Source organism: Fundulus heteroclitus, unplaced genomic scaffold (assembly GCF_011125445.2).
Source record: "Fundulus heteroclitus isolate FHET01 unplaced genomic scaffold, MU-UCD_Fhet_4.1 scaffold_189, whole genome shotgun sequence".
NCBI classification, from domain to species: domain Eukaryota; kingdom Metazoa; phylum Chordata; class Actinopteri; order Cyprinodontiformes; family Fundulidae; genus Fundulus; species Fundulus heteroclitus.
Window position 1 is genome coordinate 238292 of NW_023396601.1, and position 26380 is coordinate 264671.

The 26380-nt window shown below is 39.6% G+C and overlaps 1 protein-coding gene across 1 annotated transcript in view; it reads right to left on the bottom strand.

Annotated features, from left to right (window-relative positions):
• The window catches only part of tenm4 (teneurin transmembrane protein 4), a 281927-nt gene that overhangs the window by 216335 nt on the left and 39212 nt on the right, over nucleotides 1–26380 (bottom strand). Inside the window, exons 2-3 of the mRNA XM_036129592.1 lie at nucleotides 5513–5799; nucleotides 4554–4826 (exon numbers count right to left, since the gene is read on the bottom strand). Coding sequence (XP_035985485.1) covers nucleotides 4554–4826; nucleotides 5513–5735 — 496 coding nt within the window. The 5' untranslated portion in view covers nucleotides 5736–5799. The remainder of the gene's footprint in view (nucleotides 1–4553; nucleotides 4827–5512; nucleotides 5800–26380) is intronic.

The following is a 26380-nucleotide window of genomic DNA, read 5'->3' on the forward strand; positions in this document are numbered from 1 at the left end:
TTAGGCGGTGAAATAGCAATCGCTTGTGCAATCTGTTGTGACAGTTGTAAAACTCATGTCTGCCATCGGGGCTGCTAATTTTGTGTCACTAGCAGCTTTGCCATCACAGCGTGTAGCCAAGTCAGTCAAACTTTAGATTATTTTGATTCTAGACAAGGTAGCTACTGTAGGATCAGAACAGCTGCTTCAAAACACAGAGCCAGCTACCTGTTGTAACGGGACAAAATTTGCTTTAAGAAGATCAAATGTAGAAATTTATGAGGTTTCAAAACCTTCAGCAAAAAACCCAACAGGTTGATTTTTTTCTTTAGCCACTCAAGGCTTAACCCAAAGCCCAAATAGGGAAAGCGATAGGGAAATAAGAAATAATCACCTTCTCTGTCAGTTTTTGACAAATTATTCCTAAAATGATTGATTTTTTTTCACTCGCAAAAATATAACAAAGTAAAAGAAAACTGTTTCATAGAACATTTGCTACTACAGACTCCATAATCTGAAGGGAAATGGGGGCGCCACTCAATTGCACTCTAGAATCAGATCAAAACGTGGCTCTGTGTACATTTATAAATATATCTCCTCAATCAATAAAGAATGAACCTCCCAGGAGGATAGCGTAAAAGAAAGCAAAATAAATACACAACTAACCACCCACTGGAACTAATTACGTTTTGGCCCAAGAAAAACACCAGATCCAGTCCCACCAGTGGGTTTTTTTTTCTCTCCTAAAAAGAACTGTGTAGGCTTCAGCTGCATTATTCTCTCTCCACAGGTTATGGAATACATGAATAACACTCCCTGAACGGGCCTTGTGGTTATCGTCTGCTCTGGTTCTCGGAGTTGCAGCGATGTAATGGCCAAGCCGCAGCGGTGGAGGGGAGGTTGGGATTAAAACGCACATCTGGATAAGCCGTTACTGAGAGAGAACCAAGAAAAGCAACCGTCCTCTGAACACAGCAGCTTGCCTTTTCTTCGTGCCGCTGAGCCTCGGTGAAATGTAGAATGAGTCAGCAGTGGCAGGCTGCCTTAAGTGTCTTTGAGGGGCTCCCCAGGGAGCAGGAGCAGCATGAGGAGGATGAACATGTACATAGCTGTACAAGCTCAACGGATGCAGGTTTAATGTTTTCCAACTCGCGCTCTCGAATGTGCACCGTGTATGTACATTAACTTAGCTGTCCAATGCGGCCATTACAGGTTGGGGAAGATGAAGTGTGGAGAAAATCACCAGGAGGTTCTGTATTTAATGAACCGGAGCTGGGTTCACAATAGGAGATTTTAGGAGGTTTAAGAATCTTTTATTCTATAGTTTGTATGATTATTTTTTTTATCTTGATTTGAGGTTAAGGGGGCAACTAATATCAAGCTTAGCACTGTTTTGATGAAAGATTACCCATAACAAATATCAAGCCCTCATCTTGTCATGCCCATATGAGTGCTTTCTCACTGTCCCCCTCTCTGCATCTTCCTGGCCCTCTTCAAAAGCCCCAATATACAAGCTTTCTACATATCAATGCTATTTCTTAGAAACTCAAGGCTGCATTGCGAAGGGCTATCTAGTTTCTATCACCTCCTGATGCCACCTAATAATGTAAATGTATCTGGTAATAGGAGTTTGAACATCATGTCTTGATTTTCATTCATTTGGCAGTGATATATCTCGGGGTTCTCGTCAGCGCATTTCAGTGCAAAGGGGCCGCTGCGTTGTCACAATGACGCTGAAATTACACCATGTGCTAAGCTAACAGTACGACGTGGATGTTGGAGAGCAACATGGAAAGGTCAGTAAAGGTCTTGAACGTGCATCAGCGTAGTCGTAAACCTCCCGGGCAAACATAAGCTAACGCGAGCCGTTATTAGCTTGACGAACAGCCCCCTTTCTAGCTTCACTACGCAACGGTGCGCTCCGTGAACGCATGCTGATGCAGCGGAACAACGTACCAGCACTAGGTCCCCCTATGTGACACTATGGATTTTTTCAATAGCCAAGACAAAATGTGTTTCATTCCAAAGAAACATTCAAATAACCAACTATGTGGGGATTTTTTCATTGTTTTTATTTTTAAACAATGCAACCTTTTTTCAGGCATTCCCCTACTTCTGCTCTGACCCCTGGAGAGGTGGAGTGCTACCTCACAAATTACTCAGTCAGAAAAAAAATCCATGCTCAGTCTGCCTTGTCCTTAAAAGGCATTTTAACAGCAGCAACAATGTGTTCCTAAATGTTAAGCCATTAAAACCGTGATTTAACTTGAAAACAGAAAACCGTACTGGTACAAGTACTCAAATGGATCCTTTAGGCCAGGCGTCTTCAACTCCAGTCCCCGAGGTCCAGTGTCCTGGACCCCTTAGGGTTTATTCACAACAGGAAAGTCCTTTGGTTTGTGTGTTTGGTCCGAACCAGAGGCGGACACGATTCTTTCATTTGGTACGGTTTGCTTTTACATTGTACTTTTTGCAAGTGAACAATCACTTGTAAACAAAGTTATGTGTGTGACAATTGTTACTCCCATTGGATAGAAAGGACCCGCCTCTGTCAGTCTGCCCCAGGGCAGCTGTGGCTACTAACGTAGCTCACCACCGTCAGGGTGTGAATGTGTGTGTGAATGGTTGAATGACTGATTGTAGTGTGAAGCGCTTTGGGGTCATCAGACTAGTTAAAGCACTGTACAAGTACAAGCCATTTACCATAAAAATGTATCACTCCAGTAGAGGTAAACTATTATGGAAACCCTGCCTTCAATGCAGGGTCCAAGACATTTTATTTCTAATTATGGAACGGTGTTAGAGAATGCGTCCTGCAGGCCGACGGTATTGGTCTAAGTTGCTCTATTCCTCCGTTTAATTGCTGTTTGCACTACAGATTTGGTGCGTTTCGATGACCATCAGGACGAGAGGCCTTTTACCGTCATCACACACCAACTAGAAAATAATTGTTGTATAAAAACATCATAACGAGGAAGGCGTTTTGTTCACAAAACAGAACTGGCGGCCTGGAATCAAAGCATCAAGAAAATTGTTCTGAAATTACTGTTGCTTATTTGCATGCATTAAACCAGGGTCAAGAAAGTCACATGTGAAGAGGGGGAACAGCCCAGCGGCTTGAATACATTAAAGCAGACTAAATGGTTTGTTGATTTAAAGAGATTAAAGCACACACAGGAAGGCCTGCTCGATGGATTTTAATTAACTCGCCATATATAAATTGTATGTTATCTGGCATTACTGAATTAAATGCTGAATACAAGTGCTCTTTCTGCTTGGGTAAGTGGAATAAAAGGCTACTTAGAATCTTGATTGGGTCTCATACACGCATGATGCTGCTGCTACGGGTGCCCTGAATACATTCCAGCCTGCCGACCCCCTGAACAGCTATCCAAGGAGAGTCTCTTTAATTATGTACAATACAGCCAAGTTTGAGTCCCTTGGCATCCTGGATGATCAAGCGGAGGGATGCCGTGCTTTCTCCCGGAGTCATCTGGCGAAATGGATTCCACTTCCAAGAGTCATTTCTGTCAGTTATAATAAGAAGCTAATACATAACGTGACACGGGCTGAAATGCAAACTATTCGCAGAGTTCTCTGCAAGGATGGGAAGGGCAATTACAATTTTTGCTGCCCGAGCCTTGATGAGTTCCTCTATCTGTGAAGTACCCTGGGAACAATCTTATAAATCTGCCATATAATATGGATGATTTCGGTTAATGCTTAACTTTGAATCTTAAAAAAAGAAAAGAAAAAAAGACTGATGTTCAAATTCTAGAACATCAGACAAAGTAAATAATCTGGTCAAACTGAAATGCAAGTAAGCAAATGTGGAAAATATTACACTGGAAATGACACTGCAATGTTACATGCAAAGGGTACGGAGTCTGTACCTGCAGAAAATGACCACAATCACCCAGAACTAAAGCGCAGATCAGAGCTGACCTTACACCGACATCCTCTCTCTTGTACTACACTGACGATCGACGTATTGAAGTAAGATAAATTCTTTTCTGCCAGATGTCTTTACATCTTTACATTTAAACATAACAGCTATGTTGGGTTAGTTATATAGCAGCACACTCCAAGGTAAGGCTGTGCATGCCTTCATGTTTTATCTAAAACATTACTTTACTCCTTCTCTTCACTTCTACAGTTTCAAAACATTTTCATTTGTTACTTTTTCATTGAAATTCTGTTCGTCGATCACCAAAATGTGCTTGAATATTCTGAGTGGGTAGAGAAATAACTTAGAGAGATAGAGATACGATTAAATGATTCAATGGTCATGTTGAGCAACTGTGCTTCCTTAGCGATTTCCACATGAACAAAAAAAAAAAATCAAAAAGGTAAAAACTCTGAAGTCAAAACTCATATTCAGTTAAACCAGCATGATTCTCTATTTCCACAGTCTTAAAATGACATGTGTGGGTTATTTCTTTTGGTGACCTTAGAGGTCACTCAGCAAAGGTCACTATTAAACACAGGACTATTGTAATAAAAAAAAAAGCAGGCAGTATCAGTTCAGCCATCTCAAAAAGGCTGAGGGGAAGAAAAAAAAAGAAGCCTCCTACCGTTTTCTGTGTTCTCGTGTTCGGTGTCGGTGAGCGTTAGGTTGGAGTTGGCCCTGCTGGAGAGACAGGAGCTGCGGCCTGACTTGGTGTTGCTGCGGCCCCAAAGCCTGACGGCGTGCTCCGGCGACACGATGCCGTCCGTCTCCGTGTCCGCGTCGGAGCCCACGCTGACCGAGTAGTCGCGGTGAGGCAGCCCCATGTCGCTCCTGTACGTAGCTACGTGCGAGGGGAGGCCATCTCCGAAGCCGAGGTCTCGCAGGGAAAAATCTGCCCCTGCAGTAAGACAACGAACACAGAGCTTTGAAGGTTAGCACGCAAACTCACCGCCGTGCAATTATGGGCAAAGAAATTAGTATTCTTTCAACAGAAACCATCAAACATATCTCAACTCTGAAAAGCAAAAAAAAAAAAAAAAGCTCCTAATGAATAGTTTTGTTCAACGGTGAAGGAGTTAAGTATAGAGTATTTACATCTTTAGCATTTAAAGGGTTTATTAAGTAATTACAGCATATTTTAAGTACCACTTTTTATGGAGTCATCACTTATTCATGGTATTAAAAAGATCATTTTCTAATTGGCAAGGTAACTATAGTTACAGCCAAGGTGACTTTACTTACTCAAAGAGGGAAGAAAAGCCATGGGAACACCTGTAGCTAAACAAAGCTATTAAATTTATTGCAAAACAGTTAAAAAGGCATCCGTTTTCCCTTTTTGTTGTATGTTACACTATTTCAAATTCAGTATCTTTTATTTCTTTGCATGAAAACCGGGCTTTTGTGCGCATGTATTGTAGTAATTGTAGTTTTATAACAATCCAGCCGTCTACCGTGAGTTCTCATTAAAACAGATAGGAGTGTTTATAAAAAAAACCCAAGCAGCTGTGTTAGCTACTAATTTATTTCTATAAATTAAATTACCCTCTGATCAAATAATCAATGGATCTGTGAACTTGGCCTAACCTTGTCGGCCGAATTCGTCCACTTCATGGTGAACCATTTCCTTGACGCGGCTCCCATACGCCATCCTGGAGTCATGGTCGAAGGCTTTGAGTGTTTCGCTGGAGCTGTAGGACTTAGAGTTGGGTTTGCCATCTTCGCTGTCTGCAGAGGAGCTGGTGTAACGGCGCTCCGTGTCCTGCCGGGTGGTAAGCGAGCGATAGGGTCGACGTTCCTTCACCTCCATGGCTGCCTCCGCTCTGCTTTCGGATGAAAATGTGGGTTGCAACTCCTGTTCAGTTTGAGCAATTCTGCGGAAGAAAAACACAGGGAAAAAAAAATATTGATTTGGTATACAGGAGAATCAGACAAGCGCTGCCTTCAAAGAGTATTCACACCCCTAGACATTTAACAAACAAAACCTCTATGTATTTCAGGACGACTTTATGATAGACCAACAAATAAACAACTGTGGGGTGGATGGAAACTTAGATATGTTTTTAATTTAAAAACCATACTAATATATTTAAAGGAAAAAAAAACACAAAAAAACGTGGAGTGGATATGTATTCAGTCCATTTCACTTTGATACCCTTAAAACGGAGTTCAGTGCAACCATTTGTCCTTAGAAATCACGTAATTAGTAAACAGAGTCCATCTGCTTGTGATTTAATTTCAGTATAAATCCAGCTGTTCTGTGAAGGCCTCACAGATTTGTTAGAGAACATTAGTGAACAAACAGCATCATGAGGAGGAAAGAGCACAGCTGAGGGTCTGGGAGAAAATGTGGAGAAGTTTAAAGCAGGGTTAGGTTATAAAACAGTAACCCAGGCTTTAGGTATGAAAGAGTGAATTTATCACACGGACATGGAAAGGCTACGACTCAAGCTGCAAAGAGGGGCGGCACAACATGAGGAAATTAGCATTTGTGATCTCGTTGCTATGAAAATGCTGGTTGCGATTCAGACACGATTTCCACTGATCGCCAAGAGGTCTGTTGTGACTCGGGAGGAACTGAAGAAATCCTCAGCTCAGGTGACAAAATGTGTCAATGATCAGTTGTGCACTTTGCAAATCTGGCTTTCGTTTGTTGAAAGATATTCATGAGAAGTGCTGAACGCACCATCCTATCAGGTGGGAGTGTCATGCCGGGGTAGTGGGGGTGGGTGTAGGGGGTGATCCTAGAAGAAAAGACTTGAGATGGGGGTAGAAGGTTCACCTTCCTATGGGATAATGACACTAAACGTACAGCCAAAGCTACAAAGCAATGGTTAAGATCAAAGCATAGCCTTGTTTTAGAATGGCAAAGTCAAAGTCTAGACCTAAATCTAACTGACTGTGGCATAACCTAAAGATCAGGGTTGCTGAATACATGTGCACACCGTACATTTCAGATTTGTATTTGAAAAAGAAAATTGAGGCTCATGTATCCTTTTCCTTCCACATCACAATAATTACGCACCAATTTGTGTCGGTCTGTCACATAAAACTTTATTAAAACGCATCGAAATATTCGGTTGTTACGAAAAAAAAAAAAAAAAAACGGAGAGAAAGCTCAAACATTAAGAAGACTTTTGATGTTGTAATTTAAAAACGTCACCTGCTCCTGTCTCATACGCAAACGTCCGACACATTGTTGACAGAAAGTAAAAAATAAAACCCGTCTGCTCCAACACAACCAAAGGTCAAAGCACCCCTTGAATAAGTCACTTTAGAGCCACAAACCGTTTAATGAAAACACATTTCCTCAGCTGGAGGTTTTGCATGGCCCAGCCCACGGAGAAGAGCACCAGCCTTTCATCTAATAAAATATGACCCAACAAATCATGCACCAGTAAAGTTTATGACACAAGTCACCCACAAATATTGTGTTTCATGTGTCGCACAGAAAATGCTGGGGGGTCCGGCCCGTGCGTGGACAAAGTGGCAGGTGTCCTTCCTTGAGTTGTGTTGTTTACAGGCTACAAATCATCCCGAGCCTGAAAGCTGCGGAGCCAGACACATCTAGGGGGCCACTGTGAACCAGCAGAGGTGATTAAAATCTGCATCGTAAAGCCGCACCGTGCCAAACAGCGCACCCAGGATAAGATCAATAGGAGAGGAAGGAAATTTCACTATTCAGCTATGTGTCATTTTTTTCACTTGCCTTCAAGGACAAATTACTTAGGGAAATATATAAAAAAAAAACAATAAAAAAACAAAAAACAATGCCGTGTCACTGTAACACAAGATGAATCCGTGAGTAATTACACGGTAGTTAATAGATGGCGCCTTGCAAGCAGCTCTTTTATAAAGAGTTTTAGGTTGTATTAACAAATGTTAATGTGTTAAGTGAACTGTACTAAACCTTTAGAGACGGCATGTTTAAAGCTTGAGTACCAAACATGTTAAATACAGTGCATTGAAAAAGTCATCGTAGAACTCATGTCATGTCACAGCTGCAAACTTCAAGGTCTTTCATTGAGATTTTACGTATAGGATTAATACAGAGCAGTGCACTATTTTCCAGTGGAAAGAAAGTGGTAAATGGTAATTAAAAGCATTTACAGTTAAAACCTGTGGCTCACGTTTGTATTGTGTCCTTTCCTCTAAACCCCGTAGATGAAATCCTTTGCTAGTAATTCCTTTAAAATCCACCTAATTACTGAAGAGTGTCCACCACTGTGAATTTTGAAAAGTATGAATCCATTTAGAAAGCACTGCATTATAGTTTAATATATTTTTTTTTTCTTTTAAATGCACTTTCATGCTTTAACAGCCACAATTATTTAAGTATAGGATTCCACAACAGTCAGCCCCCTTACTTGCACCTCATCTGAGAGCGACACATAACTGTTTTGGACAAGAGATAAAAAAAATAATCCAGTCAAATCAGAGACTTTTCACGGACAATATGCTGTGCTGTTCAGACACGGATTTCTCCACCAGATAAGCTCTTTAGTAATACAGTATGAGATCTGCGCTGGACAGAGCAGTAAACAATAATCCTCACTGAACTATATTTGCCCTCATTCTGAAAAAGAAAAGGAAAAAAGGTTTCATTTGAGACGTCATTGTTGGCTTTAGGGGGTCTCCTTTTTGTATCTATTGACAGCTGAAAAGATCCTGGTGATTAATGATTCGAGGCCACATGAGTAGCGAGGGGATGGTGGGAAGGTCACAGTGTGTGTTCGTGCATGTGTTTGGAGGGGGGGGGGGGTCATTGCCACAAGAGCACTTAGGTTGTTCCTAAGATTTCAAACACACTAAAAACTTTTTTTTTTTCAAATTTAACTCGAGAACCTTGATGCAAATGCAAGAGGGTGGAAAACAAGCAGCTTCCCAAACTTTTTACAATGCTTTGTAAAAGTGCATTGTTTTTGCCTCCAAAGAGCTGGGCTAAGTGCTTTGGCCAAAATTCTGCAGAGACCTTCCAACTCATTATTAATCAGCTCCAATGCAGTGAGGTGTACTTTGGAGACCATGGGAAACCCAGCGAGGGTTTCAGCAAACTGCGCACAATGACTGATGATATGAGATGCAAATATTCTCCTGCTCTGGGCTCGCGCTTCTTGAGAGCTGCTAGCAACTTCTCACAATGCTGTTGTGTTAAAAACTGCTGAGTTATTTTAATGAACCCAAAAAAAAAGCATTTCTAACTAAGAGACAGCTAATAATTTCTATACAGACTAATTCAAAAGCAGTCTTATCGGTTCCAGATAAGAGTTGGCAGACTGTGAGAAGTGCCTTGAAGTAATGAAAGAGAGGTTAGCAAGAGAGCATTCACCAAGACTGAGAAAAGTTATTAGCAAAGACCGGTGAAAAATAACCGCCACTGATTAAAATCTCTAAAACCAAGATAGGAATCGAGCTTTTTCTTTCAAAGTAGAAGTTCTTCTAAAGCCTGAGCTGCAGAGCCTAAGCTGCGCCAGAAAGGAAACCAACCGGGTATCTTCGCAATGATCCAAATCAACTGAGGTCTCTCTTGAAAGACAAAAGAAATGATGGATGATCTGTTTTCCCCCCTTTAAAGCAATTGCAGACTCCACCTTTTTCAATTTCATTATCTGCACCGGGGTAGATTATGGTTCGTCTGTGGATCTAAAAGGAAATGTGTAGCAGCCGTGAGCTCTGGAGAGGAGGGATGTGGCCCAACAAAGAAAGCGTTGCAGGGGGGAAGCGGACAGCGGAATCAATCGGTTACAGTGATGCTGCTGAAATGCATTTTTGTTGGAAGGGACTGCAAAGTTTTGCATTGTGAAAACTGAGATTGTTTTGACCTATAGCAAGATTTTCTTTAACATTTCATCAAAGATAAAAGCAGGTCGATGGGGGGTTTTGCAACAAAGAAGTTCAAATCTATCGTTCAGAAACGGGAAAAATGTTATAAAGTCATATCTGGTATCCACAGTTCCTGTTTTTACGCTGGGGTTAGACCTCGCCAGCTGTGATGAAATATATATCCAGTTTAACACATTGGACAGAAGGCAGAACTTCAGCTGCAGAAGCAAAAAAAAAAAAAAAACGAAAAAAGAAACGAACTTGCTGCCAGTTTCAAAAGAAAAAGAACCCGTCATAAACTACACGACCCTAGTAGTACAATCGTGACAAAAACCTGCAGCTTTTAACACCCACACTGGACAGCTAAAGCTGGACAATATTTAAAGGGTTCTGGTTTCTTTCAATTCAAGCTTTCATTTCTGGGTCTTTCACTCTCAGGACACCTTTTTCGTAAAAAAAGAGAAAAAAGAAAAGAAAAAAGAAAGATTTCTCCAGGATAATATCAGCGCTAACATAACATTTTTGTTTTAAAACCTCTTTTTTATTGGTCTGTTGAAATCTGACCTTTTAGGTTTTCATTATTTTCAGTCCATGATCATCAAAAGCTAAAAGAAAGAAATGCCTAAAATAAAAAAAATCAATGTTAATCTGTGTATAATGTTTGTATTGGAATTAAATCACCATATTAAATGAACTTTTCAAAAATCTTCGCACTTATTGAGACCTGCCTGTAAATTTAGAGCTATGAATTCAAATAATAATAAAAATAATAATAATAATACATAATAATAAAGTAAATATGCATCTAACTAACAAAAAGAAAAGAAAAAATACATTCCATACAGACAAAATTGAAAAAGCAATCAATAAAGTAATGAATTCATTTACAGATTTAAGATGTAACTACATGTAATTTAAACCTACTACGGAATATAAGGACATATCTAAAGAAGCAATTAACTTTTTAGTGAATTTTTTTCCCCAGTAGAATATATATTTTAAAAACATTTAGTCAAGAGTTTAAAAAAATTTGTTTTAGTGATCCTTGTTTAAGGTTTTGTGTTCTGAGTGGCCTTTAGCCATGATTAGCTGGACAGGAGCCTCCATATTTGCTCCGACCGCTCTACCCCGGAGCCTCTTCGCACCCATATAAGTGAGCTTTTAATACAAATGAGGTAGATCTGTGAGTTTCCCACCCACAAAAGCGGCATAAAAATTAAGATAGCTTTCAATTTCACTGGTTTAATTTTAACCAGCGTATTTAAATATTTGTGAATAATCAGCTCTTCAAAAGCAGCGCAAGCAAAATTAAGACATCTCTGCCTCCCTACACAAGAGAACCTCCGACGCCCACCCCTTAAACACACCACCTGCAGGTTAAACAGTGGCAGCCTTTGTTTAAAAACACTTCCTGAGACTTTAGCCGGGCACTTGTGACCATTGCTATAGTGTCAGAAGTTAAATATGGGATCTAAATAGGCGGGAGGCGTTTTGTGGTGCGATATAAATGCAAATGGCTCCGCACTATCCATCAAACAATTAGCAGTGTGCTGAGAATTGCTATTCAGAGCTGGTGCTGAATATAAATCTGGCCTTTACTCTCTGTACAACCTTTGTTTCCCTCACATGTTGGTGATTCTTCTTTGCGGAAGGCCGGGCTAAATGCTGACATATTCACACGACAGACAACAGAAAAAAAAAGTGCCGAACGTGGACAATGTGTGAACAATCTAAGCGATTACTACTTAGTCGTGTGTGAAATCGCCTCGTTATTTATGATTCATGACCTTTTTTTACACAAATGTCAGCTGATATATTAAAGGAATCAACCAATGAAATGATAACAAATGGGAAACCTTTCAATAACTAATTAGATTTGTTACCATTTGTATTATGCTAAGAAATTAGTGTTTCTATGTCTACCAAGGCTTTTAAAAGCTATTTTTTCAAAACTGCTAATAAATGTCAATCAAACCAATATTAATATTTATAATGATGTTCCAGAGAAAGCACCAGAGTGACTGGTGTTTTCTCTGGTGATATGGAGCAGAGGCTAGTACGCATATTGATATCATTTCTTGACCTGTTGCTGTGCACTGCTGGTCATCTGGCTTAAATAAGATTCCTAAACTTCCCCGTGTTAGTAAGAAAGGCAAATGCGGCTGTGGACATATTCCAAATTGCTAAATAAAACAGACAGACGTGGTGGGAAAACCTCCAGAAGCCCCATCTGTCACTCATTTTATGGATATGTTGTTTTACAGCTATAGTCAGCAAGCTATGAGCAGTGCGTCTGTGGCTAACTGGAGCATCTAGCCTGACAAATTACACAGCTTGATAAACTCCAGGTTTTACTGCATAAAATCCAGAGTGGCAAATAGTTATAAAGGTTTTAAATCCTTTTAATTAAATGACAATGACAAGTGCATGCCAGAGGCGTTCCTTCCCCAGTTGGTGCTGTGCACTGCCAGTCAGATTGCTGAAAGAAGGGCTTCTACGTGTTTTAGGGACAAGGCCAAATTCAGCTGTTTGGACACTTCTTGGTAAAACACAGACAATCATGGTGAGGGACAGGGCTACACGGCCTATAAGGAAAACATGTTAAACGTGATCATTTTGGAGAAGGTTGTATTGGCAATACGAATTGGGATAAATAAGCAAATAATTAACTAAACAGCTGACTATAGGCTTACTATCAGAGCAGACAGCCTGGCTAAAAAGCAGCTGTTAGAAATGCACCATTCAAATGCAATTGGGACATTTTTTTAGATTTCAGTGATGTGCAGCATGGGGGAGAAACAATCTATGTATAAAATGCATCAAAACTGAGTGCTCTTGCCACTTTTAGACCGTATTCTCTCCAACCAACAGCATACACTCTGATGCACTGATAAATGTTGAGGATAATTACTTTGATTCAGAAATCTTGCATTTTTTTTTTCATTTTCAGCTTGATTTAAACCTGGATTTAGCCCTATTTCAAATAACCTGCAGCTTTTTTTTCTCTTATAAGTGGTATAATCCTTGCAATAAAAAAAATCTAAATGGATAACTGGACTCAAATAAATTGATAAATTGGTATTGGCCAAGAAAACTCCATTTGAATTGAACCTTTTTTTTCTAGGCTCATTAATGTAAATTCCCTGTGTTAAACATATCAAATTTGGTATACACAGATTATCTAAATAAAAAAAATGATAATATTTAAATGGAGCTTGTATTTGCTGACTAAAAAATGCGATTAGATTTAAGCATGTTATTTTGAGCAAAAATTCAGTATAAATGGGGCTTTGGGGGGGCTAGTCTTAAGAGGTTAAAATCAACCGAGATCACAACAGCAAAACAATATAATAATATTGTTCACAAGGAAAAACGTTTGCGTGAAACAGTGGTATTTTCCCTGACCGTGAGAATCGCATACCGCTCCATGCCTACTCCTAGACATGCTTGGAGGAAATTTGGGCAGATATCAAGAACATTGTCTGCAACATCTATTGAGGGCAAAGAATGCTCCAAACAGGCACCACTTACTCCTCTTCTGAACAGTTTTCACATGCCTCAGCTCCATAGAAAAGCTTCCTCAGTCAACAGAAAGGTGTGTTTTCAATAGAGGGGAAGAAAGACTTGGGTAGACGCGGTGGGGGTGGTTAAATGGCTTGTCAGACAGAACTTAATTTGGTAGTGCTTATGCAAGCAGGGGAGGGAGGGGGGGGGAGAGGGACGGCGGCGAAGGAGTATCTCAGCAGCCTCCTTCCGGGATCAAAAGCGAGCCCCACAAGCGCATTAAACAGAATGCGTAAAAGCCTCAACATAAACAAAAGTAGCCTGGGACCATTGCTGCAGCACGCTCCCTGCTACTAATCACTCCAAGCAATTCAAGGTTTAGTCCTGACAGCAGGAGCACAGAAAGGGAATAATGCGTTCGAACCAGCCTGGTAAGCAACAGGGAGAAGCAGACTGTTTATTCACTTTCTGCAGTGATGAACACTGCTGACCTTGGCAAAATGCAGCTCATAAGGATTGATCCAGGGTTACGCAGCGCCCAACCTAGCTTAATGGAAATAAGTAATAGGTGGTCGTGAGGTTCACATAGTCCCGAGGAACAATCAGGAAAAGAAATAAAGTTCACACAGGTTTAAGAGAGGGTCTTTTCGGCAAGTACTCTGCTGGTGACCTGCCTCTCATTAGTCTGCAACTACTGCTCATTATCCTGCAAAGGCAAGACATGAATTTGATTTATAGGTTGGCCTGCAGGGAAACCAAAACTAATACCAGCTAAGCAATAATCAACCTACAGTAAACTCGCAACTGTCAAAGTCGCTGTTATATATATATTTGGGGTTCGCAGCTGTAGCCTGAGGAAGGTCTGAGACCCAAACACTGCAAATAAACGATGTAGCGAACAAAAATATTCTAAATGCAGTTTCCATGGCTCCAGGACTGAAAAAAAAAAAAAAAACTATTCTCACTGCAATTACTCTGGGATCAACCCAAATATAATAGAGAAGAATAGGTGCAGTACATTATGCACACAGCTCAGATTCCCTCCTGCTGACTTCTGCCAGGAATGTCAAAATGCATGATTTAGTTGTTTGCAGCTTTTGCTGTTAAACATTATCTTTTACCACTAACGGGGAGTATGCCAATACTATAACATCATAGTAAAGTAGACTGTTGCCATTCTGTACTTGGTAGAGTAGCACTGGGGGTAGGCCTGGGCCTGTCCCCGGTTTCAAGGGGTATCGAGAAATCAAGTCGTGTTTTCAAAACTGCTAAAATGTCCCGACACACTGATTGTATGATTTAAAGTCCATCTCATCAGAGGCCAGCGAAAGTGCCAGAGTGCTCAGAGTTTTCTCCAGCTGTATGACCCCCCCTCCACCTGTTTCTGCACACTGCTAGGCAGCTGTCTGAACAAAGCTCATTACACTTTTTCCTTTCTAGCAAAATCAACAAACTCAACCATTTAGACATTTTTTCAGCTTCAAAACAGACAATTTCGGGTTACATGATAATAGAAAAACAACTAAGGGGCAGGTAAAGTCCCTGGCATCCATGTAACTTGTCAGTTGTATGTAAATCAAGAAGCCTGGCACTTGAGACGTTATATCTAACCAGATCCTGTGTCCCAGCAGTCCTTTGTGATTTCAGTATTGCACAGACTGACAAAGGTGATATAATAAATTGTGCATCTCTAACTCAATTCGACAGGATTTGATAATAATTAGGTATTTAGGAATACTAATCAAGAAGGGAATTGAATTACAGGTTGATAATATATATATATATATATATATATATATATATATATATATATATATATATATATATATATATATACTATATATATATATATATATATTTATCTATATTATATATATCTATATATATATATCTATATATATATATATATATATATATATATTTATTATCTGTTTTCAATAAAAGCAATCATTTTGTTTCAAATATTTGTGACAGAATCGCAATACGAAAAAAAAAATCCCCCCAAAACTTTATCTGTATAACAGGCCTTTATTAGCCGGTTAATTCGGCTCAGGTAACAGAGAGAGAAAGAGTGATGGGCGGCGCTCCTTTCCACACAGTGAGTTTCTGTGTTTTTCACGACTTTTCCAAACAGTCAAATTTCTCTTGCAAACTATGACGGTGAAACCGTATTTTCTGACAGGCTACCGGGGATAGCAGCAACACGTGGGGAAGAGAAGTGCCGCTTAACTCCATGCTTTAAACAGCCACGAAAACAGATCAATCCAACACTTTCCCTGGCATCTGAAAAAAGAAAGAAAATAAAAAGATCTTTGAGCTGTAGGGTCAGTAAAGCTGATGTTGTGCTTCCTAAATTAAATGCAGCTCAACTACAGATACCTACTAAAGCAATTCCTAATGCTTTTTTAAAGGTATGATCAAATGTCAGCTGCTCTGGGGGGAAAAACAACAACAACACATTCATGAAATGATTACCGCAATGACATGGCTGATCTTACAATGCAAGAGAAAAGCCCACTATTAGAGTAGATTGAGTAACATCTTTTAAAACAGATAAACCTAAGAAACTAAGATTCAACAAAAATAAAAATCTCAAAGGAATCAAACCCGATTTTGTGTCATTGGTGGCAACCAATTCTATTCCATCTGTCTCTCCAGTGACCACTTTTATTTGGATTTTACATCACCGTCCAATATGCAAATAATCCCTCAAATCACTTTACTTCCTCATTTCCAGGGATCAGAGGGAACTCACTGTAGCTCGAGTTTGTACTCTCCATACACAACATCCGGCACACAGGCAATTGCAACCAATCATTGGTTTTGAATCGTTCAACAAGGGCCATGCATTTGCAACTTCATCGCATGGTGCACGCTTTTTCCCCATTTCTATGACAGTTTATCAGGGAAAATTTCACCATGTTGCTCTGAAAGAGCGGTTCTCAGTAGAAGAACTCCCTGCAAAGGCACTTCTCACGTACTGCTGGATACCAATTACAATCCCCTCTCAACAGGATGCAGGAGATTGTGTCTCAGGATAACTCAAGTAGAACTAGACTGAAGAAGTGGACTACAAAGATCTGAGACTTAAACACACTCCATGCCTCTAAAACTTTAAAGCAGAAAAGATTGTTGCTGGGGGTAGTTATCAGCTTGATTGGCGGTGATATAACTCTATAAGTCAGTGAGCCTTTTACTGAAAGAAATACTACTGAAAAAAAAGTGCTTACTGACCACAATGTCTGAAAAGGAGGCTTTGAAACTCCCAGGAGCACCAACTAACAAACAAACCAAGAGAAGGCAATTCATTTTACCAGTCTGCACAGCTGCTGGCAGCTCACTCTCAGTCCTGCCATGTGAGGCTGACTCTTACAGCCCAGCCAGAAATAACAAAGTATTTTTCTGAGAAAGTCTGCTTATCAGTAGCTGCGGACCACCATGGCCTGTGGGATTGTCAAATGCCATCCCCTTCTGTTGAAGCGGTCCACAGTGTCGCCCTCAGGAGCCACTGGGGGCAACAGCACCGCCTCTGGCATTACCCATTTACAAGATTTGGAAGCCTTGCACCTTTTCTCCAATTTAAGACTAACAAGGCACAAATCGCCACAGTCTTCACATTGCAAAATGACTTTACTTCGTTGAAACCTTTTTATTGCATAGCATACTGAATAATTAAGATTTTTAATAGAAAAAAAATAAACTGCTCAGGCTTTCTGGTGATGGTGCAAACTGAGTAAACTCCCTAATCCACACAGTGAAATCCATACATATAGACTCAAACATGTACATCAACCCCCCCGTGAAGCATTAATGTCAATATTTCCATCTTAAAGCTTTATTGACCACAACTTCACCCTTGAAAGTGTTTTACATTGCAAGCGTTATAAACAAGGGTCACTGAATAAATCACAGCCAAAGGGAGCCCAAACGAATGGTGCTTGATATATGCACGATGTGCACAATCGTATAAAGGAATTGTGGTACGTTGTGCAGAGCTATCGCACACCAGTTCTTGTTTGTAAAATTTATTTTCTTTGTATTGTGTATGCTAAAAGAGCATGGCTCAAATCAATTATTAAAATGATGATGACTCCAAATGAGATTAAAGTTCTAGTTGGGTGTGTGTTAACTTCTGACTGACGCTGCACGTAAAGCACATGGACTAACACATTTGTGCATAACGCGATTGAGTTGCACCCTCTTGATCAAAGCGCTTCCAACTGTTGAGTAGGAAGCAAATAGTGAAAGCGTCAATCAATCACATAAACTGGGGTAATTAGGTTTCCTCACAACAGCAATAATATGGATGTTAGCTGCACTTTGCAAAATGAACCAGCAACCACTCCAGGCTTCAGTGCATATATATATATATATATATATATATATATATATATATATATATATATATATATATATATATATATATATATATATATATATATATATATATATACACATATATATATATATATATATATATATATATATAGACACAAAAAGCCTGTGGACATGTGCCACATGATAACCTGATGCACAACAAACAGCAGACACAGCCGCGCTGAGACAATAAAACCAGCGGATGTTCAATATCAACAGTAAAAAAAACAAAATCAGCACACGCAGCAAAGCCAGAAGAAGCATTGCCGCATGAAAATGGTCTTACTCTAAGTGCTCAACTGAGTCATCCCTGGCTTCTCTGCTTTGACAGCCACACACCTCCCACATCCCCCGTCTCAACAGCCCCTGGGTGTGGCTAATCACTCTCTAGCTTCATCAGCCACCAGATGACAGCTCCTGCTATAAAGATCCGCTGTTTAGAGAAGGCGTGGCTGCTGCAGTGGACTGCTGCACACACAATGGCCTTGTTTTCCTGAGCTTAACAACATTGCAATACAAAACAGTCCTCTCTCTTAGACATTGAAATAAAGATATCTTTACAGTTCAGGCAAAGGTCCGTGGGGTTTTCCTGGGCCATTGAGTGTGGCTTTCTACTTGGCACTCTGAGTATGATATGAAATGGCTGACGGATAGCTTGGCAGACCTACGGTGACCTGCACAGTCCCTATGCCTCCAGGACACCAGAGGGTCTGCATTATCTGATCCCAGTGGTGAAACAGTAGACAGTGCTGAAACATGCAGAAAGCCACATGTACACACCTACAGCGCCTCACAATCTTACCCCATGTCCCTTTTGACATTCTGTCATGTTACAACCGAAGGCTTTATGGTGACTCGCCACTTTTGCCGCGGCTACAGCTTAAAGTTCTTTGGGGTACGTCTCTGCCAGCTTTACATTTCCAGTGAGGGATTCTTTGCAAAAATAGATCAAGCTAAGTCTTGTCACAGATCCTCGTTTGATCATAGGCTTTTGACTAGGACATTATAACACATGAATATACTTTGATATAAGCAATTCCATTGTAGGTCTGGCAGTATAGGGTTGCTATCCTGCGGGTAGGTGAGCCTCCATCTCAAGTCTTTTGCAGCCAGTAACGGTTTTCTTCCAGTACTACCCTGCATTTACTGTACCTTAGACTAGCTTTGTTATTCTAACCGAAGAACATACAAACAGCAACAAGCGGCCACCACAATGCTTCACCTTGGGGATGATTCTCATCTGATCAGAGAACCTTCTTCCACATCTCTGCATGGCTTTTTGCAAACTGAAAATGGAACGTGTGGCTTTTTCTCTTGCAGATCTTTCACAGAGGCAAGATTGGAGGTGTGCATGGCTAATAGTGTCAACAGATTATCTCACCTGAGGTGTGGATCTCTGCACCTCCTCCAATGTTACCAGGGCCATTTTGGCTGCTTCTCTGATAAATTATTTCATGGTTCAGCCTGACAATTTAGTCTGTCTTATTGCAGATAACAGAAGCAATACATATTATACAGGACTCTACTGAAGAAAGATCACCAGATTTTTGTTTTGTTTTTCATATATCTAGCCATATCTAGTTTAAATAAATGACACAATACCAACGAACAATCCAATCTTAAAATGTTTTGAAAGCCAGACATCCTTTTCCTTCCACGTTGCAATTATTCACCATACTTTGTGTTGGTCTATCATATAAAATACACTGAATTTGAATTTATAATGATTAAATATGTAAATGTTTAAGGTTATATATATATATATATATATATATATATATAAGTGCTCAACTTATAGAGCCGTAGTTTAACACACCTCTCTGCAGCTTCTGTACTGTTACCCACCCATTATCCTATTGAGACGGTGTCTTTCCCACGGCCAAAACTTAACAGATCAAAAACTGATCTAAAAGGAACAAATCTTAAAAACCTAATAAAAATCAATATGGTTCACCTTGAACCTAAAAATAAAATAATAAAATGTGGTCTATTAAATATAAGGTCTCTCCCTCCAAAGACTTTGTTAGTTCATGAATTGATTTCTGATAATCAGATTGATTTGTTTTGTCTCACAGAAACCTGGCTACAAGAGGACTACGTTAGTATAAATGAGTCAACCCCCTCCAGTTATTCAAATTTCCACATTCCCAGATCTGTGGGAAGAGGAGGAGGAGTGGCAACTATCTTTCAGTCTGATTTATTAATTAGTCCCAGGCCAACTAATAATTACAGTTCTTTTGAACATTTAACCCTCAGTTTCCCTCATCCAAACTGCAAAGCAATAAAACCTCTTCTGTTTGCTGTTTTGTATCGTCCACCAGGCCCTTACACTCAGTTTTTGGATGAGTTGTCAGATTTCTTATCTGATTTGGTGTTAAATACTGATAAGGTTATTATAGTGGGTGATTTTAACATCCATGTTGACACTGAATGTGATAACCTTAGTGTAGCCTTTAAAACTATCCTAGATTCAATTGGTTTTGCTCAAAATGTGCATGAACCGACGCACTCTCGGCTCCATACTTTAGACCTTGTGCTGACATATGGCATTGATTGTGAAGAATTAACAGTATTTCCTCACAACCCTGTCCTGTCTGATCATTTTTTAATAACATTTGAGTTTAATCTAACTGAATTCTCCACCCCCAAAAGAGGGTTCCATTATAGTAGATTTTTATCGGATAATGCTGTATCAAAACTTAAAGAGTCTGTCCCCTTCTTAATATCCTCAGTATTGCAGAAATGCCCTGTAGATGGCAGCATTGCTGTTTCTTCCCATTCACAAATCGATACCTTTGCTAACAATGTGACTTCCTCATTGCGTTCTGCATTAGACAATGTAGCTCCCTTGAAAAAGAAGGTGATTATTCACAGGAAGCTGGCTCCTTGGTTTAATTCAGAGCTGCGTTCCTTGAAGCACAATGTTAGGAAATTGGAGAGAAAATGGCGCTCTACACACCAAGAGGAATCCTACTTAATCTGGAGGGACAGACTATTGTTGTATAACAAGACCCTCCGCAGAGTTAGAGCAGCATATTTTTCATCATTAATTGAAGAGAATAAAAATAATCCTAGATTTCTCTTTAGTACAGTTGCCAAACTTACCCAGAGCCACAGCTCTGTTGATCCATCCATTCCCTTAGCTCTCAGTAGTAATGATTTTATGGGATTCTTCATAAATAAAATTGATGCCATTAAAAATAAAATAATTGGCATCCTCCCAAACATGATTACCTCGTCCTCAGTAAGTGAGGCAGCATTGGAGGAATCTTTAGAATCTGCGCAGTGTTTGAACTGTTTAGAAGCAGTAGAGCTTTCTGAGATCTCTAAAATTTTAGCTTCATCTAAACCTTCTACCTGTATGTTAGACCCAATCCCAACCAAGTTGTTTAAGGACATATTCCCTTTGATCAGTGGCACTATTTTAGACATGATTAATCTATCCTTAGTAAATGGATATGTACCACAGGTTTTGAAAGTAGCTGTTATTAAACCTTTACTTAAGAAACCTTCTCTTGATCAAGATGAGTTAGTAAATTACAGACCTATATCTAATCTTCTTTTCTTATCTAAAATTCTTGAGAAAGTAGTTGCTAATCAACTTTGTGAACATTTACAAAGTAATGACCTACTTGAGGAGTTTCAGTCAGGCTTCAGAGCTCATCATAGCACTGAAACAGCTCTGGTGAAGGTCACTAATGATATTCTCATGGCCTCAGATAATGGACTTGTGTCTATACTTGTCCTGTTAGATCTCAGTGCTGCGTTTGATACAGTTGATCACAATATTCTCCTACAAAGACTTGAACATACTTTAGGGATTAAGGGGAAAGCATTAGGCTGGCTTAAATCTTATCTGTCAGACAGATTCCAATTTGTTCATGTTAATAATAAATCTTCCTCAAACTCTAGGGTCACCTGTGGAGTACCACAGGGTTCAGTCCTTGGACCAATTCTCTTTACTATATATATGCTTCCGATAGGCAAAATTATCAGACAGCATGGGATTAATTTCCACTGTTATGCTGATGATACTCAGCTATATTTATCCATAAATCCTGATGAATCCAATCAATTACTTCGACTGCAGTCATGTCTTGATGACATCAAAAGCTGGATGACTTTAAATTTCCTGCATCTAAATTCTGACAAGACCGAAGTTTTAATCTTTGGGCCAGAGTCCTCAAAAAATAAACTTCTTAACCAATCACTTAATCTGGGTGGCATTAACCTGGCCTCTGGTAATAAAGTAAAAAATCTTGGTGTTATTTTTGACCAAGACATGTCATTTAAATCCCATATTAAACAGGTTTCCAGGGTTTCCTTTTTTCACCTCCGGAATATCGCCAAAATTAGAAACATTCTGTCCAGGAGTGATGCTGAAAAACTGGTCCATGCATTTGTTACTTCAAGGCTGGACTATTGTAATTCTTTACTATCAGGAATTCCACAAAATGCAGTTCAAAGCCTTCAGCTGATCCAAAATGCTGCAGCAAGAGTTCTGATGAAAATCAACAAGAGGGATCATATTTCTCCAATTTTAGCTTCCCTTCATTGGCTTCCTGTTAAATCAAGAATAGAATTTAAAATTCTTCTTCTAACGTATAAAGCCCTTCATAATCAAACTCCGTCATATATCAGAGCTCTGATTACCCCGTATGTTCCTAACAGAGCACTTCGCTCTCAGACCGCAGGTCTGCTGGTGGTTCCTAGAGTCTCTAAAAGTAGAATGGGAGGCAGATCCTTTAGCTATCAGGCTCCTCTCCTGTGGAACCAACTCCCAGTTTTGGTCCGTGAGGCAGACACCCTGTCTACTTTTAAGACTAGGCTTAAAACTTTTCTTTTTGACAAAAATTATAACTAGTGACTCATGTTACTCTCAGCTACCTTTATAGTTTTACTGCTATAGGCTTAGGTTACTGGAGTATATCAGGATCTAATTTTCTCACTATATTGAGTTCTACTGTTCTTCAATTATGCATTATGTGTTGTCATTTCTGCTTTAACTTTCTGTTCTCTCTCTTTTCTCTTCATAGTAGGTACACCTGGTCTGGCGTTCTGTTAACTGTGACATCATCCAGAGAAGACGGATCACCCGCTACTACCATCTAATGTAGAACAGATTACTAGATCAATGTGTGCTTCTGTGCTTTTTTGTTTCTCTTGTTGTGTCTCTGTTCTGTCTTCTGTAACCCCAGTCGGTCGAGGCAGATGACCGTTCATACTGAGCCCGGTTCTGCCGGAGGTTTTTTTTCCCGTTAATGGGTGGTTTTTCTTCCCACTGTCGCTTCATGCTTGCTCAGTATGAGGGATTGCAGCAAAGCCATGTACAATGCAGATGACTCTTCCTGTAGCTCTACGCTTCCCCAGGAGTGAATGCTGCTTGTCGGGACTTTGATGCAATCAACTGGTTTCCTTATATAGGACATTTTTGACCAATCTGTATAATCTGACCCAATCTGTATAATATGATTGAACTTGACTTTGTAAAGTGCCTTGAGATGACATGTTTCATGATTTGGCGCTATATAAATAAAATTGAATTGAATTGAATTGAATATATATAAAAAAATAAGTGTGTGTGTAGTTTGGCTAGGCTTATTTTCCTTTTCCTGCCTGAATGTTCACACATAGGGGAGAAAATGACCTTTCCTCTATCAGGGTAGGGCATTGCATCCTCCTATATATAAATTTAATTCTCCCAGTAAATTAGGATTGATCACCAGCTCTAGGCCACAATCAGCATCGCTGATCTAATCAGAGTTTGGCTTAGACAGAAAAGGATACTTCCATAAATAAAAACCATGTGAGCACCAAGCAAATGCCTATAACAGTGCTGCTAAATTTGATCTTCTTCCCCTCCACAGGTATGCTTTTAGCTTTCTACCTTCAAAGACTGCCAGCAAGATAAAATGTTCACCGTGTGTCTCCTTGCTGTTGTTTTCCAGCACTGAGGGTCTTACATCATACTTGCATCAGCGGATGTGAGCACCACATGCAAGAGTCACTGCTAGGCAGGTAATGCCCATGGAAGCCTGGCTGAGGGTGATCCCAGGGAGACAGAATCTGTCAGCGGCGCCTCGCCCGGCGACACCAGGGGTAATAAATTACCCAGAATTAACACATCATACTGTGCTCTGTGCATGCACACAGCCACACTCAACTCATGTCATGCAGTCTAATGGATCTATTAACCAAAGTTAGACTTGGGAAGCCTGCTTTTATGGTTTAAAAATTCATGTTTTCTTAAGTTACTAAGAAAAAAAAAACAGCGAGGTAAGATAAAATAACTCGTGTTTAAATTATTTAAACCCTACTGGCATAATAGGTAAGCAGGTTTCCATGTTGGATTTTGATTATATAAATATAATATTTTTACACATACTCAAAAAACTCATTGTTTTTGGTCTTTAAGTGTCTGTTCCAGAACATCAAACACATATTATTATCAAACAAAGATAACATAAATACGGTCTGAAATGATGATTGCATTCATTAGGGAAAAAATAAGAAACCCAAACCATACTGGCCCTGTGTGAAAAATAAATATTGCCGTTCTTGTTAAATCCCAAGGTAACTGTAATTAACCACAGTTTATTGGTTTCACCAGCCCCAACCAGGTCTGATTGCTGCCCAGCTTGTAGAGACAAAAATACCCACTTAAATAGAACACTGTCAACATGGTTAAAAAATATCAAAGGGCAACTCGTCATGCCCCGATGTAAACAAACTGAAGAACAGATGAGATAAGTCACTAACATCTGTTGGTCTGGAAGGGTTACAAAGCCGATTCATCAGCCTAACAAAGCAACTCAGAGAGAGCATCAATGACTCATCCGGAAGAACACAAATGGCCCCAGAACAACATCGAAAGAACCGCAAGCCTAAAGTACCTCAGTTAAGGACAGTGTTCATGATTCAACAGCAAAATAAAATGTTTTGATAATTCCTTTGGGGAAATAGTTTGTTGACTGACAACCGGATTTGATGTAAAACTAAGATTATATTTGGAAAGAGATCACCATGATGACAGTTTTGGGCTGCTTTGCTGTTTCAGGAACCGTTTCTGTTCTCAGCTGGAATATCGTAAAGAAAAGTATCCAGCCATCGGTTAGTGACCATAAGCTCAATCACACCAAGGTTATGCGGAAATGATATAAAGGACACCAAGAAGCTCATCTCTGAATGGCTTGAAAACAATAAACAAAGGGTTTGGAGTGGCCTAGTTAAAGTTTAGACTGGAATCGAGTCTGAACAAGCTACAGCTAATCCTTAAACTGGCCGCTTATGAAGACCCTCCAATGTGGCTGAATTAAACCAATTCTCGGTTGATACTTTGCACTGTGAACAAAACAAAAAAAGACACATAATGACCCAAACACCTCCTTTATCACCTCCTTTATCACCTGTTGCGACATGTGTCTTCCTGGCCATTTAAGGCATCCTCTCCAATCGACGGCTGTCACTGATGCTGGGGGGACATTTAACAGAGGGCTCAGAGTGCCAGTTTTGCAGCTTTTATCTACCTGGTATCTTTAGAAAGCAACTAGCGCTGAGACAAGCTGATAATGTTGTACACAGCAAAGCCAAACTTCAGATCAATGCTCACTCATTAGAGACGGCTAAAAAGAGGTTAACATGCTTTTATATCTTTCTAGGTCTCTGGTGATAGGGTGATACTGTGGTACAGACGATAGACATGCAAAAAATTACAACCGGTCATAAGGGCATTAATAAAAAAGTTAAACGAAAGTGCTGTGAGAAATGCCATATAGGATAACAATGTCAAATATTTTAAGGGTGAAAGCTTTTACCAATTTGCACACCAGTTTATCAGCATTGCTTATAAAATGCTATTTCATTCATTCTTAATAGGCTTCATCTTTTCATTCTTTTTTTTCCAGTTTTTGCATATTTTGCCCGCATAAAGAAAGAAAAAGAAACCTCTGGAGCCAGAATGCAATTTTCATGAGGGAGAAAGAATTAAACCTGAAAAGCATAAAACCTGGAAATTTGAATTATTAAACCTAACAAAAAAGATTTATGCATATTGCTGGAAGTAGTTGCAAAAGAAACACAGTAATTTATGGCATTTTTCCACGCAGTATCGAAGGCATTAATCATCATTCAGCTGTTTTCTTCTTTTATGTCGAGGATTTTAATTCTCATTTTCGATGTCTTGCAAAAGTATTCATTGAAATTTTTCACACTTTGATACGCTACAGCGGCAGCCTTAAAATCTAATTTATTTTCTTTGGAACTTATGTAACAGTCACACACAAAATAGTACATCATTTAACAAATAACATATTTTTACTAAAAAAGTGTGAAGTGCGCCTTGCTTGAGTCATCACTCTGTAGAATTACTCTTTGATTCAGCTTAAATAAAATCTGCCGCAAAACAACTCAAGTGTTCAGTCTTGAAAAGAGAACATCTTTGAACTTTAAAGGTGTATAGTGCAAGTTTTAAAGTTAAATATTATCTCTTTCCCCTACAACACAAATACCTTGTAAAATGAGTTATCCTCTATTTACAGCAGTTGCCTCTAAACACTGGATTATTTAGTTCATGAGAAAGTGATTCGGGATGAATCCTTTGGATGTGGCGCGCTGCACGTTCTCGTTCACGCGGCTATTTTGTTGGGTTTCAGTCTGCAACTAATGCATTAGTGAGAGAACAGGGACTAACTTCAATATTTATAGCTTTATTACCTCAGAAGAACAAAAAGACACGCGCATTCGCAGCAGCAG